The 19,527-nt window shown below is 35.1% G+C and overlaps 1 protein-coding gene across 1 annotated transcript in view; it reads right to left on the reverse strand.

The window, feature by feature from the left end:
- The window catches only part of Cep290 (centrosomal protein 290), an 85,825-nt gene that overhangs the window by 12,550 nt on the left and 53,748 nt on the right, over positions 1–19,527 (reverse strand). Inside the window, exons 34-45 of the mRNA XM_029542288.1 lie at positions 18,319–18,585; positions 17,600–17,707; positions 16,687–16,886; positions 15,076–15,289; positions 13,614–13,751; positions 11,223–11,444; positions 10,786–10,908; positions 8,814–8,959; positions 8,318–8,473; positions 5,744–5,867; positions 2,007–2,141; positions 514–600 (exon numbers count right to left, since the gene is read on the reverse strand). Coding sequence (XP_029398148.1) covers positions 514–600; positions 2,007–2,141; positions 5,744–5,867; positions 8,318–8,473; positions 8,814–8,959; positions 10,786–10,908; positions 11,223–11,444; positions 13,614–13,751; positions 15,076–15,289; positions 16,687–16,886; positions 17,600–17,707; positions 18,319–18,585 — 1,920 coding nt within the window. The remainder of the gene's footprint in view (positions 1–513; positions 601–2,006; positions 2,142–5,743; positions 5,868–8,317; positions 8,474–8,813; positions 8,960–10,785; positions 10,909–11,222; positions 11,445–13,613; positions 13,752–15,075; positions 15,290–16,686; positions 16,887–17,599; positions 17,708–18,318; positions 18,586–19,527) is intronic.

The raw sequence follows: 19,527 nt of genomic DNA on the forward strand, positions 1-19,527 counted from the left end.
GGAGTCACCTAAGAACATCAGAGAACACAGATTCTTATATTACAATTTATAACAGTAGCAAAATTATAGTTGTAACGTAGCAATGGAAATAATGTTATGGTTGGGGGTCATCACAACATGAGAAACTTTATTAAAGGGTTGTACCATTAGGAAAGCTTAGAACCCCTGCTCCAGTATATAGAAAACAAACCACAGAAATGAAACTATATATTTAGTTTAGTTACTATATGACCTAATGAAGGCATCCACACAGATTATTTATATTTTTAAAAAAGATAAAATTATATGTATATTTAGAGTACACATATATTTTCATGTTTTAACTTTGAAATAAATGTTAAAAGTATTCGTTCAAGTACTTTCTATTGCTACTCTCAGTATTTTCAGAGAATGTGTCATATATGTCACAGTATTCTTACCTGAACAAATTTTTGTGTCATAAGTGCTTCAATTTATAAACACAATAAAAACCCAGAGAAGCTTATACCTTCAGCACTAGCTTCTTACACTCACCCCTCTGACCTGACCAAGCTTCCGCTCAAGTTCCAGTTTTCCTTTCTTAAGAAATTCACACATTTCCTTCAAATCTTTTACTTGATTCTAAAAGATAAAAAGAAAATAATAGCAATCTGTTATAACCATATGATAGCTCCTGAAAAAGAGGAAAAAAATTATCTAAATTAAAAACTCAACTACAGAACCAAACAATTGTGTCTTCAATCAAAAGAAATTTTAATAAGATGTGTGCTGGATTTCTGTCAGCTTGACACAAGCTAGAGGAAACTCAGAGCAGGAGCCTCAATTGAGAAAAACTGCCTCCCTATTATCAGGCTATATGCCTGTGGTGTCTTTTTGTGATGCAAGATTGATGTGGAAGATTCCAGCTCACTGTGGGTGTCCTTGGGCAGTGGTCCAGAGCTGTAGAAGAAAGCAGGCTAAGGAAGCCCTGAAGAGCAAACCCTCAAGGAGCTTTCCTCCTTGGTCTCTGAATGAGCTCTGTCCTCCAGGTCCCTGCCCTGATAAACCTTGATGGGCTGTGATGTACAAGTCTAAAATGAATAAATCCTTCCTTCCCCAAGTTGCTTTTGGTCATGTTTAAGACAGCATGAGAAACCCTAACTAACACAACATGTTAGATAAAGAGTATTAGTATAAAAATATTTAATAGCTATTTTCCAAACTACTACCTTAACACACTATAAAAGTTAGGCCTCTCACTCTGACTTTCCTGTCCCATAATGCACATACATTGATACTCATTTTTCTGGTAGACAGAAAAAGAACTGAAGACACTGCACTGGTTTACTGGGTGTATCAATCACAATGAGAAGCAGTAAGCACAATTGTATTACCACCAGTGGAAATGACAGAATGCTAAAGTTCTTGATTATAAAATAAGTCTGAAACAATCAGCTAGCAAAGAGGAAAGCTGTCACCATAATAGCGTAAGATACAAAAAGTCAAAGGTAGACATTACTAACATCAGAAGTAATACTTCTAGAGTCACACTTAGATTTGTTAGTACAATTACTAACAATTTACTAATGGAATGTAAGAAATAATCGCCTTACCTTGGAACACATGAAGCTGATGCTTCTATTCTGTCAGTATGACTCAGCTCCTATTTGTCCACTAAGTCTTCTATGTGAAGCCTCTCATGATCCTAAGCCAGACCTCCCCTTGTCCCTTTTCCTAATGAGGCTTCCTCTTTTCCCATAGCATTCCGTGTCAGCTAAACTCTTACATACTAACCTGTTTGCTTGTTGTTGGCAATCTTCCTCCTTGGAAGACAAGTTTTATTAGCATGTGGACTTTAACTACTGCCTTTTCTAGCACCTAAAAGCATATCTGACATAAAGTAAAGAACTCTTACATCAGGAAATGGATATAACATCACAAAAATGTCTTACGTATATGCATTTCAGAAAGTAACATAAGAAAACTTAAGTGTGTGATGAATTTGGTGAATTCGGTGAATTCAGGCATTATAATAAAGTCAAGTTTACCTTTAGTCTCGGCAAGTCTTTATTTGCTTGCTCAAGTTGAAATTTCAGCTCTATGTTTTCAGATGACAACTTCAAATTTTCCTTCTGAAGTTCTTGTTCTTTTTGACAGTGATCATCTGATTCTATTTCTGAAGTCTGGAAAGTAATATTTAGAGTATGTTCAACTTTTAATAAAAGCAACAAAGACATACTGAATAAGGAAACATTGTCAAAAGTGAAATTTCTAAAAGGAATGTGGGGAGAAAATAGCAAGTATTACATAAAATGAAAACCAAGTTAAGACACATTAGAAAACTTCCAGAAAGGTAATTTTTAAAAATTAAAACAAAAAGCAATGTCAAGTATGGTTTAAAAATCTATACATACAACATCTTCACAGACACTCCCATAATGTTTAAACTTTCCTATACTAGTTTTGTTAGTTCAAAATAAAGGTTAAATTGTGAGGGTTGGAATTATTCCTCAACCCTAATTCCTAACTCTCAGCATCTCAGATGTGAGCTTCTTTGCTTTACAGAAATAATCAAGTTGAAAGGAGGTCATTAGAGTCAACCCTGATTGAGGAAGATCAGTTCCTATGCAAGAAGGAAATCAGAGATTTTGGACAGATCTGCATTGCAGGAAGATGATATTAAGAGACTATCCTTCTAAGTAAAGAAATATGAATACGTTTTCTTAGACTAACTGTAGAGTAGATGGTCGCCTAAGTGCCAAGCCTCGAACCTGATTTTCCTCTCAGTCTTCAGAAGGCAACAACACCGCAGCACTGGGCTTCGGGCATTCAGTTCCCAGGACAGAGAGACAGCAAGTAGACTGCTGCTATTTAAGTGACATTTATAGGCAGGTGTTTCTTAGTATCCAAAGAAAACAGGCTCTAGGACACTTCCCTTCACCTTCTACGGGGGTTTACTTCCACTAAATAAAATAGCACGGCATGTACCTAACTTAAATATATTTTCCATATACTTTAAATCATTTTGAGATTGTTTATATCTACTATATTATAAAACCAATATAAATAGCTATTATAAGCTTGTTTACAGAATATATTGTATACAGAATAAAAAGACAAAAATAAAGTCTGTATACATTTACTAAGGACCTATTTTCCCCCAAATATTTTCTATTGTTGCTTGAAGCTTAGATGCAGACTTATCAACATAGAGGGAGGTTGTACTCTGTGACTCAGGCACACCTAACCATCTCATTTTCTTCCTCTAGGAGGCATTCACTAGTTTGAGATACAGTTACCAATTTTGTCCTCTGAAATGAATTAAACACTGTATTTGCATTTTTTCTTGGCATGACTCTACCGTGGGTTACTATTTATGCTAATTTTTTTATTCTGAGGAGGATGTTTTTTGACAGAGGTTTTGAAATGAGTAGGCCAATAGGCTGGCACGTCAGAATGTTAGCCATGCTTTAGGACTGCTGTGTATTAGTCGTCAGCATGGCTCTGGCTGTTTCTCACCAGTGCTGTACTAGCTCAGTAGGCTATGAAGCCAGTACCTCCCTAGATGCTCTGCTTAAAATAGTATTGTATAAACAGACCTTAGACTTTCTTTATAACTTATCTCAAATTATTAAAATTATACCATATAATACATATTTGAAGTGAAGATAAAAAAGGAATAAAAAGGATACAAAGCTAAAGGCATTCCGGATAGATCTTTGCTGCTGATGAGACACAGGACACTGCAAGAAGGCAGCCCTGGGTGTGATTTTTTTTTTTTGTTTGTCTGTTTGTTTACAGGATATATATGGAATGGCAAGAAAGCAAGCAATGTTTTGTGACCAGCATAACCCACAATGAGAAGCAGCTCCTCGCTTATTCACATGGCCTGAGCATGTATTCAGGTTCTTTTAGTCTTAGGGTATTTACTACAAGGCAAATCCTGCAATTTACAAAGCTGACACCTTCAGCATCTGGAATGATTTTTAAGGTCTCCATCAGACATGGAAATCTTTGAATCTGTTTCTTAACATTTTTTCTTCTTTTAGTTTGTCTGTTCTATCTCTGGTACAATTATGATCTGCCTAATGATAACAGTTTCAACGACTGCTTAATAACGAAGTATTAAATATGACTTATAGGAAAGACTATATCTGAAGATTTCCCAGGGAGGCATTTTAACATATTTTTCATCGAATTATGAATGCATTTACTACATAAGAGATTTGTAATTTTTTCCTGTTATTTTCTAAAAACAAAGCTTTTAAATATTACTGTGTAAATTGTCCAAATTTCTACAGAACTGTTTATTAATCAGTCCTTTTCTTTTTATGACTCTTACCTTCTTTGTTAAATTGTCAGTGTATGTGTATGACTTTTTGTAAGCAACCTTAGCTGGTACAGAGATAAAGGTCTGCAGAGTATTTAAAAGAGGGCACTTTTCCAGATTGACTGACACATCAGTTTCCTCTCTGCCCTGTGCAGCATCAACACATATGTGCCATATCAGCGTGGTCCTCCTCAGCAGGTCTACCCTGACCAACATTATAGGCCTGACATTTTTGGCTACATGTGCCTTTTCTTTTCTCATTCTTACCAGCCTTATTTTTGTTCTCTTTTTTATGCTTCTCATTTTCATTTTAACAAAATTATTAATTACTTAGCTTTAGGAGCTGGTACATTTTTATAATAGACGGTAAAAAAATCTGTAAACCTGACTTAAATTTACTCTATTTATTATTTGGTATTGCTTCCATATACACAGAATATCTGTAGATACATACACAAGTCATCAGTGATATCTGGGTTTTTCCTAGTTTCTGTTCCCGAGCGTGGTTATGTGGCATTTTGTCTGTTCGTATCTTATTTTTCTGTACACTTTTTTTTTTTTTGGTTTATCGAGGCAGGGTTTCTCTGTGTAGCCCTGGCTGTCCTGGAACTCACTCTGTAGACCAGGTTGGCCTTGAACTCAGAAATCTGCCTGCCTCTGCCTCCCAAGTGCTGGGATTAAAGGCGTGCGACACCACTGCCCAGCTTCTGTATACTCAGTGTTTGTACCTGGATCACATCTGAGAGGAGATGGGGATGCAGCAAGCTTGCTAACCATTACGTAACAAGTGAGGGTTCTGAACAGCAGCATCTCTAACTAGAGCTGGAACTGCTACAGACTTTTTTTTTTAAAAATATTTATTTATTTAATGTATACGAGTACACTGTTGCTGTCTTCAGGCACACCAGAAGAGGGCATCAGATCCCATGACAGATGGCTGTGAGCCACCATGTGGTTGCTGGGAACTGAACTCAGGACCTCTGGAAGAGCAGTCAGTGCTCCTAACCACTGAGCCACCTCTCCAGCCCCTGCTGCAGATTTCTGCAATGAAGGATTAGACAATGACTTAAAATTAACTACTGTCCTATAGACAAGATTAGAGAAACGAGTGAGTAAAAGGGAATGTGCCAAGTCAACATTAATAAGGAGGAGCTTTCGGCCATCACTGGGAAGAGAAGCCCCTTGGTCTTGCAAACTTTATATGACTCAGCACAGGGGAAGGCCAGGGCCAAGAAGTGGGAGTGGATGGGTAGGGGAGCAAGGGTGGAGGGGGGTATAGGGAACTTTCGGGATAGCATTTGAAATGTAAATAAAGAAAATAATTATTATTATTAAAAAAATGAAAAAAAAAAAATAAAAAACAAGGAGGAGCTAACATTTTTTGTCCAGCTAAAGGAAATATCTTATGTCACTATTATGCCTTTAACACAAAGGAAAGGAAAGATGTATACTTACCAAAGAGTTAGAATATGTATCCTTTGAAAGTTTTTTTTCTAAAGTATGAAGTTTTTCTTGAAGGTATCTATTTTGTAAATGTAAATCTTCCACAACAGAATCTCGTGGAAGAGCCTGGTGGGTCCTATGAATAACAACCAGAATATTATGTGAACCTCACTTTTTCTAAAATTTATGAAGATACAATACAGAAAAGAAAAAATATAGTATGTGTATCAATACTATAACTTAAAATTTTTTCAAACTTCCAAAGTTCACAAGAAATAAATTAGAATATCGTAATTTATATAAAAATGATTCTTTACTCTTAGGCATCTACAAAAGATTTCTTTATACTATCAGTTAAGTCTGCTCTGATTTATAGAAACATATTAACATTTTTAAAGCACATGTATTTTCTTATATGGAACTATATAGAAGGACTAAAATACTATTTTAAAAAGCTTACAGAGTAACTGTATACTATTAATTTCATTGTCAAAAAAACTCATGGATCCAACACGACTCTAACATTTCAGTAAATGTTGTCATATCATGTCCAAACTTAACTGGCTGGCTACTAGTCCCATCATACTCTGACACAAACAAATCTATGAAACCTTCTGGTCCAGGATTTTTTTCTCCATTTAACAAGTAAATGCACACTTAATGTGAAAACATTAATATTCATGCTTGTCTCTATATCTTTACTAAAAACTTATCTTACAGCATATCCTTCCTCTCATTATGTGTTTGATTAATAAAATTCAGATATTCAAATATCTGAATTTAGAGAGAAGACAAGATAAGTCTCTTCTAGGACATCTCCAGTTACACCAATATATTCACATTAGGAAAATAAGAAATCTTAAAGGTACTATGACATTTCAAAAAATTAAAATAATTTTAGTAAAATCCCCAGAGGCTAATAGACTTTTGTTAGGAGCTTATGTTTAGATGAGTAAAAAAAAAAAAAGAAGGAAAGGAAAATCCATGGCTGAAAGCCAGACTGGACCTGTCAAGAGAAAACGTTCCTTAATCACATTATTCCTTAAAAAAATAGTGAAAGATAAACAAAGAGAAAGAAAAGGAAAGAAATTTAAAAAAATAAACAGTACTTGGAATTTTGCAAGGAATACATACATTCTATCTCTAGAGGTTGATGAGAATGCTTGACTAGAAGACTTCAACTTCCTGTATTTATATCACTGTATTCACTCTGACACACTCATGGACATAAACAAGAAGGTACTATTCTAAGAAACACAAATTTACAAAATATCCAAAAATTGATAAAATGAGATTATATCTAACTAGGAGTCTCTGCACTATAAAAAGACAACCTACACATCAAGAAAAAATGTATGGAAACTCTAAGTTTAAGAAGAAGGGATACATAAACAGATATTTCTCAAAATGAATACATAGTCAACAAGTTTACAAAAAAGCTAGAATGAATAATTTTGAGTGTTTTAATGACATGGAAATGGTAAGTACCTATCTACCTTGATTTGAACATTTCATGCTGTTCAACATCACAAACAACTCATTGTATAATTATATGTTTCATGTTTTGTCTTAAAAAGCACTAACTACTTTTTAAAGACAAATAAAAGGTATCATGTATTTATGAAGAGTAAATATTTTACATGTATGGTTAAAGATCTTAGAAGAAGTGATTCAAATAAAAAATAATTATATACTGTGTTAATATGGTATGATTTTATCTTACTCTGACCATAGCTTTGCAGAAGACAGAGGTTTTAAAAAGAAGTAAAGTTAAATAAATCTCAAAGGCTTTTCTAAGAAATATGTGAATGGGGTGGTAGTTGGGGTTTCTTCAGGTCTACACAGCTGGAATACAATCTCATCTCAGTCAAATATAAGGGCCAACTACTTATGACTTTGAAAAGCAAATATATTTAGATTGGAACAATAGTAGAAGCATCAGACAGCAAACAAAGTTTACCCTCTCCTCTTACCACCGGGACTGAACTCAGATTTGAAACATGAAGATGTCCAACTGCACTGAGGAGAGTTCCAGAAAAGCGTAATTCTGACTTAACAAGAAAAGAAATGGCTATGATTCTCTGTAAAAGAGTCTTAGTTTCACAAAGAAACTTAAACCCACTTGACTAAGGCTGCACTCCCTCTTAAGTTATCCCATATCTCAGCCCATGGATGGTGGCTGTGGCAGAGTGGGCAACAGGAACCCAAAATTGATACCTTTTTAAAAGAGGAAACCTTCCTCTCCAGTTGTTGAATGAGTTCAGCAAAAATTCCTCTACTTCTCCCTTCTGCACCTGATTAGGCACATGCATTTAGAAACTACACAACCTAAGGTTTTAATTAAAGCCCCGGTCTACCCAAAGTAGCAATGGCAAGAGACAACAGCAGTATCACAATGATGACCACGAGGAGCTCTAAACTGTAAAGACTTGGTTATGATCCTCTAGGTTCACTCTTGAGCTGCATGTTCATGAAAAAAGATAATCAATACAAGCCATACTTGAAGCAAGCAATACATTTATATTTTCATGTGTATAAGCCAATTCTTCATCAACATAGGTACCATAATTCCATGCACTAGATTACCTCATGTATAATATGTCATTTTCTAAGTCCAGATTTCTCTTTTTTAGCTCTTCCAACTCTTTTTCAGACTCCAAAGCTCGCACTCCTAAAACCTGGTCAACAGTCATTCCTGTTGTTTTTAGTTTCTTCTGTAAAGTAAGTTTCTCTTTATCAGCTCTGTAGAATTTAATAAAGAATGAAAAAAATGTATCTTTGATAACTTTTATTGTTTGGTTTATTACACTGCAGTTTAGGCATCAAAGTAAGTGCACCATTTTGTTCTTGGCATGAACTTATTTGAAAATCAAATAATTCATTCATACTTGTCAAAATATAGTACATTTGAAAGGCGATAAAATATAAATCAAAGATATCAAAACTATTTATAAAATATAAATCAAAGATATCTTTGATAATCAAAGATATCAAACTATTATTTGTCATTTATCAAATAAACTATGTAAGTTCAAGATAGAAATTTAAATTATTATTAGTTTTACAATGAATTTTAGCTCACTTGGCAAAAAGTTCCTTTAAGGTGCTCAGCTGCTTTGTCAGACTGTGGACTTCTCTTTCCTTCTCCTTTAATCTGTTGCGTAGTCCCTCTACTTTGGTTTGCCATTTCTTACCTTCTTCCCACCTAATTAATTCTTCTTTACTACTCTGCAAGCAGTAACAAATGTGTTATAAACTGTCAGTATTTTTAACCTCATTTTAAATATTTAACCACAATCTTAAACTATACAAGATAATATGTAAATAGTTCATTCTGTTATATAAATTCTAGAATCTTTAGCTATGGCAAACTATTAGGAAAATTACTTCCATTTAAGAAGCCTTGGCTCATTACTTGACAGATAAGAATTTCAGACAAGATTCCAATGCCATAAAAATTACCACAACAAATATTCTTAAGAATTTAAATGAGAATTCAAATACATGATTTATTTAAGTAGGCTTCTAAGGAACAATTCTGTGTGAGTCACCAATCCAATCTTGTTATTGTGTGACAATTTGACAATTTTCTAGTACTGTAATGCACTCTGGTCTAAATGCACATTACTTTACCACCCAACATGCATTTATTTTGTGCTAACCACATGCCCAGGTACTACTGCAGATTCAAAGAGCAGAAAGTATATGTGACCCAAATCTTACAATGTTGATTTGTAGGACAAACTTGAGAAGCAGATATAAATACAGGGAGTAGGTTAACTGGTGATAAGTGCTATTAAAAATGGAAAAGGCAGGATGTAGGTTCTTACAGGAACAGATCATCAGGTAATGGTGATGGTAGGATTAGGGTTGCTAGTGTTACAATAAAAGAGTCAAAGAAAGTTGTATGATACACGATAGTTCCCTATTCTGAATAAGTCCTGCTGAGTGTTCATAGAGTTAAAACTTCTGTTCACAATTTCATGAACTAATAATTTAACTCCATTTTACCATTTATAATTTCCCTCTATATACTGAATTAATAAGAGTATAATAACCTTTTAAAAATAAAGGGTATTTAAAAATAAAGAGTACCTTTTAAAAATGTTATTTTGTTGAAAATTATAACAACTGCTTGCCATTTTGGAAATCAAATTACTTATAGCAATAACACTGATATCATATAAACTGCTACTAGAACACATTTTTACAGAGTTTATATTTGAGGCTTAGAATTCACATTAATAATACCTAAGTTGCAATCACATGATTATCTTATTCTTCTAGTATAGATCATAGACATGCTGATATATAAATAATGTATTATTGTATTAATCCTTTTGTAAATTATTTTTATACTTATTCTAATTTCATATGGTACTTTTAAAACATTTTCAAAATTATAGAAGTTTATATTGACTCTAAATTTCATTTAGAATACAGGAGATATTATAAAATATCATGTTTACTATAAATGAGGATGTCCTGTCTAAAAAGGCTGGGAGGTGAATTTTGAAGTCAAATTAAAGAATGTCCTCTAAAGCTAGAGAGAGTTCAATATGTTTTCTCCAAATTAGATTCTAACCTTATTTATTCAAATCAGCTACGAAGTAACCTTTTAAAAATTACAAAAACCTTTCCTGACTGATAGTTCTCTTTTATAAATGTACTCCAAGAGTCATGTGACCTCTGGAAATATGAGTACTAGCTGGAGAACGAGATGTATACATAAATAACTGGGCAGCATGGGATGGAATCCTTAGGGTTTGCACAGGCAATGAAAGAATGGGGAGAAATGAGAAACTCGTGAGATACATAGGATGTGAGGAGACACTAATGGCCCTCCAATATCAGGAAATGACATGGAGGTTTATCACTGGTATGTCTTCAAGTGGAGGGCAACTTTCTAAATGACAGAAATCTGTCTTAGACATCTCAGCTTTATTTACCACCATACAGAGTATGTATGAGGCCCTTAAACTCTGAGTAAATTACCTGCTTACCAATGCATGCCTCACAGAGTTTGAGACTATTAATGGGTACACTTCACATACCTTTTCCTTCACCGGCTTTATGTCTATGTCATCCACCTTTCTTTCCAGTTGGCTTTCAAGTTTTTTAACTTTCTTTTGAAGTTCATCGATTAAACTTTGCTTGTTATCTATCAGAGTTTTGCTCTAAAAACATTAAGACATAACTTTACATGACAAATATTAATGTTTACATGACAAACATTAAATATTCCAATTATAGAAATCTGGGAGGCTAGGATTAATCATGCATGCAATATGACATTGAGTATCAGGATAGCATGGGAGCTACCACTGTGTCTTATAAAAATGTCCCGCTGCAGACTGAAACTATAACCGAGGCCTCTCAAGAAACTAATCAAATAACTGGAGATAGTTTTGGCACATATTGTGGAATGAGTGAGGATCATAACTTATACATTACAGATCAAACAAGTTATCTGACTTAAATACAAAATTACCTGCAGCCCACTGGACAGCCTTTTAATCTGTCTTCTCAGTTCGTCATTTTCTTGATTAATTCCATCTCTCTCTCTAAGGATTTTATTATAAGCTTTTTGCTTTTTTTGCAGTTCATTATTCAAATCATTTAAGTCATCAGCTAGTGAATTTTCTTTGTTTTTACTTGTTTTAAGAGCTTCTTTCAATTTTAAAAGATTTTCATTTAAATCTTCAATTTGTGACTAATAAAAGACAAAAGTATTATAAATTTCTTCAAGTATTAATAATAAATCAACAGAAAACTGAGGTTTTATTAATATGCATTAGAAACACCATTCCACTATAAATTTTTAAGATTATCACACAAGGGAAAAACTACAAACTGCAATATTTTCTCCATTCATGTCAAATGAAGCAAGTTCACTGAGAGAACTACAACCACAAGAAAAGACAAAGAAAACAAAACAATGTTTCACTACAGGTCAATTAGTAAAAGAGACCAAGATGAACAGCAATGTTTTAAAGATTATGAAACATGAGATTAGTATAACATTAAATCTTTGACATGGAAGGATTGCTTGAGACAGCAGACCCTTGTAGAGGAACTTTAATCCAGCACCATGATGTGCTCTGCCTAGGGAATCACATCCAAAGATATGATCTGCTGGAATACAGACAGGTCCTTAGTATACCTTTAATTTCTAACAACGAAGGTAATGCTAGTTTGTAGAAGGAAGCAGCCATGTTTGAAAGTGAAGTTTAATTGAGAGGGAAGACATAGTGACCGATCAGAGAAAGATTTGACAGAACAGGATATAGCCAACTCACAGGAGAACAGTGGAAGAAAAGAGGCTACTTAAGAGCAGGGACAGAGGGGAAAAGGTGTATGTGGTATTTGGTGTGTGGTGCTTATAGGGCAGTTTTCCTGGGAGTTTTACAGAGAACAAGCTAGACACAGGTAAAGATAGAACAGGCCAGAGAATGAGAAGGAACCAGAAGATTGGAATTTATTCCCAAAGTTAGTATGAGGCCAGGCAGAGCAATTCTGTCAGATGCTAAGAGAAGACAGATTTAATCAGTCATCTTGGAAGATTAGATTGCACGGAGGCTAGAAACTTCCAGGCCTAGGTCTAGGGGTAGCTAGACCAGAGAAGGAAATGCTCTGGGCTCAGCCAAGCTGTGTATACACACTGTTTGTGTGTGATTCTCATCTCATTACTTCATCTCAGGAAATAAAAGTAACAGTTATAATCCTGCGTGTGTATATACTTCAGGAACTCTAAGCTGCCTGAACAAAGACAATGGTAAAAACGTGATGACAAGGACAGAAACATGCTATTATTTGTCCTGTTATGGCTTATTCAACTAAGTGTGTAAAGGTTTTATTAAATAAATTATTAAGGTCAAATGATATTATTAGTGATATTAATTATTATTCTGTTTAAAAGAAAAATATAACATCTCAGAGAAAGTTTTAAATGAAGGATTTGAAAACATAAAATTCAGGAACAACATTCCAGATGAAGAGATATTAAAATTACAGCAGGAAAGGACTATTCCCTTTTATACATTTATTTAGAGGATTTTTTTTATTATTAACTATGACATGACTGAAAAGTACAATAGGCTATTTTTAAAAAATTAATGAATATCTATTTTCCAAACTAATGATAGCAAAAAGCATATAAAAATATCAAAAGTAAATAAAACTAAAAAAAAAAAAGTAGTGATTAGATTTTTCATTTTACCACAATATACTATGTGAAATTTGTGGGGCAAATAGAGAAATTGCAAGTTATTATGAAATACATATTTGGGGAAAAAGTTTAATCACTAAGCTTAATGGTCAGATAAGAAAATGATGAAGTATGTTGATAAAAATAATTTAGTGGAAGAACAGGCTTCAGAGCCAGATAGCTCTGCAGATAAAATGTCTTACAAACAGTAAGAGAGTGTGCCATACTGGTGGGGAATGCCAGTTACAGAAGAAGCTGCATACATGTGGTACACGGTGTATCTGTAAGATCTCTGTATGACTTCTCAGTTTTGCTGTGAATCTGAAATTACTCCAACCAAACAGCCTTAACAGGATTCTGAGGGCTGGAGGTTTAGCTCAGCAGTGGGGTATTCACCCCTGTTGGACCTGAATCCAAGTAATGCTTAAAATTTACTTAAAAATGCTTTAAAATTTTCTTAAAGTAAAATGTTTCTTAAATTAGTCCTTTTAGTAAGCACAACTCATCATGGCCTGTCTTTTCAAACTCCTCAAGATGATAGTCCATACATGAATAACATAAAGATACATAGTGTTTAAAACTATGTATGTACCTGTCTAATTAGCCACTAATTCAATACAAAATTCTCTGGTGTGCTTGGGTATCTGGCCTCATTATTACACATCTGGAGCTCACCTTTAGCTCTCTAGTATGGCGCTCAACAACTTGTTGAACATTGAGATTCGCCTCTTTTTGAGAAGTTACAGCAATTATACGTTCCTCAGCTGCTGCTGTCATTTCTGACCGAAGTTCCAACAGGGCTCGACTAAGTGCCTAAAATTACAATATATATTAAAAAAAAAAAAAAAGAGGGAAATTAACACTGTATATGAGCAAAACAGAACATGAGCAGGCAGTATGGCTTTCTATTGCTTTCCTATTAGATGTAATATCCTAAGTGGCTTCCATGTGGCACTGTGGCTCTAGCCTATGCTCTCAGCACAAGGCAGCCCAGCACCCGAGCACAATTCCCAGGTAGTGAATTCTCTGCCAGCCTCTCCGCCAGCCAGGGTACAGACAAAGATGATTATCGCAGGGAATGTGCTAAATCAAATGTAACTCACAAACTCCTGAGCTTTCAAATGAATGTCCTTGTACTTTTACTCAGCTCTTCACAAACTGCGAGCTCAAAACCCTGACAATTATTTTCAGAACCAAGCACTAATTCAATCAAGCAATTCCTATTAGAAAAGAAAGCATGCTTCGTTTCATAATTTTCAAGTTTACATATTAGCAAGAAATTCTTCATTTAGCAAAAAGAAAAAAAAAAGCAACTTTACTCAGTAGACCCCTCCACATGGAAATTGAATTTAAGTAGATGAGTAATGTTATAAGACACTGTATATAATGAAACTCATAAACGAAGGTGGGGAAAGTGTAGCATCTTCTAAACCATTTGCTACTTCTGAGATAAATAAGAAACCAAGCAAAACTATGATATTCTATTAAACCTATTGACCAATTCTCACATAAAAACACTGTGGCCACACCCTTCATCTTTCTTCCTTCTTACATCATATCACCACTAATCCTCTAACATGTTTAAAACTGCCTCTGCAACATGAGAACCAATTGGAGGTAAGAAAATAATGAGGCTAAGATTTCTTTTCCTTTCTTACAATATTTAACAGACCACCACACATAAATTGTACTATATCTGCATTTTAAAACAGCACTAGCGCAGTGCAGAGCATGTGAAAGAACTTCTATGCAACATTACAAATAGCATTCTTTTCTCTTTTTTTTATTGGATATTTTATTTATTTACATTAGAAATGTTATCCTCTTTCCCAGTTTCCCCTCTACAACCCCCCTATTCCATTCCCTCTCCTCCTGCTTCTATGAGGGTATTCCTCCACCCACCCACTCTCTCCTGCTTCACCACCCTGGTATTCCCCTACACTGGGGCACTGATCCTTCACAGGACCAAGAGCCTCTCCTCCCAATGATTCCAGATAAGGCCATCCTCTGCTACATATGCAGCTAGAGCCATTGGTCCCTCCATGTGTACTCTTTGGTTGGTCAACGAACAATTCTTAGGCCTTTACAGATCTGAAGATCTTTAGGCCTTTTTCTTTGGTAGCTGTCAGGCACTTACCTTTTGTTGCTTCTCTTTCAAGGCTAGTTGGCTCTTTAGCCTGTCTACTAGATTCCTCATTGTGGTTGTTGGAGCTCTGGAGTTTGCTTCTTTCTGAGCCTGGAGTTCAGACTTTAAACTCTGGGAGTCCTTTTGTGCTTGGGCTAGAGCATGCCTCAAGTCCTCTACCTCTGCTTTCACTTTCTTTACCTCACTGGCATGAGTTTCTTGGAGCCTGAGATAAACAAACACATCTATTTACCAGGCTGGGTATTGCAAGTAATACCTTGATTTAAAAAGCAAAGCAAAGCAAAACAACTTTACATTTGAAATGTTATAAATGGTATAAAGCCACAACCACAGAGTTTTATGTAGTAAAAGACTATATATGCAAGTTATTTCAGAACATTATTATTTCCTGTATTTCAGAATTAGATCCAAAAGCCTAAGTAATCTTCAGTATTGCATGTGGTCCATTCCTGTGATCTCAGCATTGAGCCAGCTAAGGCAGAAGATTACAGTGAGCCCAATGACAACTTACATTGTCCAGTGAGTTCTATCTAGGAGAGCCTGGGTTAGGATGAGATGTATCTCATAAAAGAAATGAAAACCGATTGTAAAAAACCTATAATCCTGAAATCCAGTACATGGCATCAGATTAGTATACAAAATTAGCTACTTACATATTCACAAATGTATGGTAAGTTTTTGAGAGGTATCTTGGGTACAAGAGTAAACAGTCAAAGTTCTAATGGGCCATCAGAAAGGGATAGAACTGTATGTGGGCCAACATTCTCACTTCTATCACATATGAACTGAGGCCCAGAACTGAGGTCTATGGCTAGGAACTGAACAATTTCATACCAATTTTATGTTTTAAAGACTATTTTCAAATGAAGGCTGAACAATGTTTATATTCTTTATTATACATAATGTGAATACTGTTACTACAATTCCTTAAAAGCAAATACTTTAACATTTACTGAGCCTGGCTGTTATCACAGACTCTCTCAGGTATTTGAGGAAAAGCTATTTATATGTGAATTTACAGTTTTCAAGTTACTTTTTCTTCTCGAAGATTTTATTTATTTTTTATATATATGACGAGTACACTGTAGCTGTCTTCAGAGACACCAGAAGGCACCAGATCCCATTACAGATTGTTGTGAGCCACCATGTGGTTGCTGGGAATTGAACTCAGGACCTCTGGAAGAGCAGTCAATGCTCTTAACCGCTGAGCCATCCCTCCAGCTCCTTAAAGTTACTTCTGTACCATGGGGACTACACTTAACCACTCTGAAGGAGCCCAAGTAAACACTGCCATTTTCATTTAAAAAGAATGAAGTGGACAGTGGATGTAGTTAAAAATAAGATTCTAGAGAAGAAAATAAATTGGCTTTTGAGGAAGAGTGACTAGTTTCAAAGTGTGATTCTTTCTCCCCATGTCCACTCTGTCATGCTCTGGAGTCTTCCTAGGGCCTTACTTTTATAAAGCAATGAGTCCTGGGTATTCCTGAGGACAAAATGGGATGATGCACATCAAGGCTTTAGGAGGGAGCTCACACAGCAGGTACAAGCTTTATCACAGCATAACTTCCATATGCTTATTTTAAAAAGATTTGTAAAAGTTACCGTAATTTGGTATTTTCAAACTCTCTGACTTTTAACTCAGTGATTTCTTTTTGTTTTTCCAAATCTTTTGATACTTTCTTTAGTTTGGTCAAAAGTGAGGACAGAGAGTCATCTTGTTCTGCTACTGTCTGTTCCATCTCGGCCAGACGAATGAAATGCTTGTTGGTGGGTACTGGAGCAGGAGACTGCTTAATTAAATCCTATGAGATACAAACATATCAGTAATGGGAAGGTCAATTTGAGACTATGACTCATCCTATAATTTTCTTTATGAGTCTGAAGTTGAAGAGAAAGAGGAAGAGACAAACTAGGGAAGACAAGGTATAGACTATTACTTTTAGCCAGTGTCTAAGTGCAGTGGAGGGTTATAAACGTGGACTAACAAGTGAGGCCTGAGGAACCTAATGCTGTGCGTTACGAGAAGGGCCACTTTTCACAGTAAGAGCATAATGATCAAAAGGAGGCAAACAGACAGCATACACCAGTTGATATGAGGCCCCCAACACACATACAGCAGAGGACTGCCAGGTTTGTGTTCATTCAGAGATGAAGCACCTAACCCTCAAGAGACTGGAGGCCCTAGGGAATTTAGAGGTCAGGTGAAGTGGGGGTTAGGAGAACCCATGTGGAGATGGGGTGGGGTGGGGAGGAGGTGTGGGATGTGGAGCAGTCAGAGGGTGGATGGGGAGGGGCAGGGAATGGAATATGGAGTGTAAAAAATGAATTACAAATAAAATTAATTAAAAAGAAAAGGAAAATGATCCTGTTTTCATGATCAGAGCTGGTTTTCTGGAGATTATTTTGGCAAGAAAGAGGTGAGGTTTGTTCTACTGTGAGACATAAAGAGGAAAAAATTTAAATTGTGTGATATGACATTTCAATAAAGGAGAACACAAAGTCCTCAGAATCTTACCTGAGCTGTCTGTTTGAATTTACTGAGTGAATTATCAGCCTGTTGTTCTAATTTGTGATGAAGAACATGAAGGTCTTCCTCATGTTTCTTAATCATTTCTCTTTGCTCCTGTTCAGAGACAGTTGAAGTTGTACTATAAATTATGACTGAAATACATTCTCATTCTAAAAGATCTTAGTTGATCTTTAAATTTCTAAAGCCTTGAAACAGAAGAGATCATCTCTGCATGCATATGTATATGTATATGTATATTAGACCATTATATACTTCTGCTAGCATGTGCTCATTTTGGCCACTGGAGCCTTTCATTACAATTTATTCTTAACATTAGAGTAACATGTATCCACTACCCTTGACTTGTTTTGAGAAATATTTTAAAATACTAAATATCTCTCCTATTAGTCTAGAAAAGTACATCCCCATTAGTTACTCTTATGGTAGCATCATTTACCTTATTGTTTCACGTTTTACTCATACATTCACCTGATCTTTCCTAAACCACCCAGCTTCAGCATAAGAGCTATTCCTGTTTACCTCAGTTGAAGAAGAAGACCACAAACACAAACTGCCAGTTTGACTGACAGATCTGTAATTCAATCATAGAAAAGCAGCAATTCCTATATAGAATCCAGTGAGAGCAAAAATGAACTACCATTTAAGAGAAAATAACTTTTGCACTTGACAGAAAAACACAGGACGGAATGCAGCGTGACAAATACCTCTCTGGCCTTCTCCAGAAGATGCTGGTATTTCTTCAATACTTCTTCCTTGTGATTTAACCTTGCCTGCATGTTGGCAATAGTTTGATGGGCGATTTTCATTGTGTGATGAGATTTTGGCTCCGCCTCTTTTCTTTCTAGCTCAGCTATAAGTTTTTCTCGATCAGCCGTGGCAGGCAATCGAAGCCTCAGTTCATTGATTACTTTGTCTCTTGACAGAATATTTTGCTCTGCCAACCGTAAAGCAGATTCTTTTTCTTTTAGTTTCTACAGTAAAGACACAATAAATTATTTCAGCACTGTTTGTCTTTAAAATGCTTCATATAAATTTTACTTAAGACTACTTACAAGCAGAACAGCAGTTTCACTTTATTCTTTGCATATTTATAATAGCCAATTGACAATAAAATTCTATTTATTACATTTTTAAGTGATAACACATTTATTTGCATGTATGCTAAGTTGCTCATAAGATTATCACTTGTAAAAACTTTGTTAGGTTAAACACAAAATTTAATTAACTTTACTTATATTTTGCAGTTTAGAATTAACAACGAGTGGTGGTGGTAGAATTAGAAAGAAAGTGCAGTTCAATCACCCCTCTAATGTCACAGAACACTAAGGCAGAGGTGTTAACCAGGGACACAGTTGGAATTTCAGTGGCACAGCCAATGAATCATTGTGCTGCAATTGGAAGTTTACCAAACCAAAGCAGAGAAGTTTTAATCTTCAGTAAGAGTAAGACAGATATTTTAAAACACATGATTTAGTGGTTGCTCATATAAACCAAAAATTTTAAATTAGTTTTTCTGAACTGATCAAAAAGATAAATTTTATATGATAAATTCTTTGTAAATGTAATTATAATTAATATGTTTGGATGGAAACTAAAATTTAAGTGATATTCAGTTTATATTATTTTATGAATAATTTAATGAGCTGATTTAGCTATTAATAAAATTCAGTTCCTAAATTAAATAATTTCATTTGCTTCTACTTTATTTACTCACAAAGAAAAAGAACAAAGAAACTATTTAAAAGATATATAACATATAATGTAAAATAAGTGACAAAAACAAGTAACAATGAAAATAGCAGTTAACGCCGGGCGTGGCACTCGGGAGGCAGAGGCAGGCGGATTTCTGAGTTCAAGGCCAGCCTGGTCTACAAAGTGAGTTCCAGGACAGCCAGAGCTATACAGAGAAACCC

This window comes from Mus pahari, chromosome 9, assembly GCF_900095145.1.
Source record: "Mus pahari chromosome 9, PAHARI_EIJ_v1.1, whole genome shotgun sequence".
Taxonomy (NCBI): domain Eukaryota; kingdom Metazoa; phylum Chordata; class Mammalia; order Rodentia; family Muridae; genus Mus; species Mus pahari.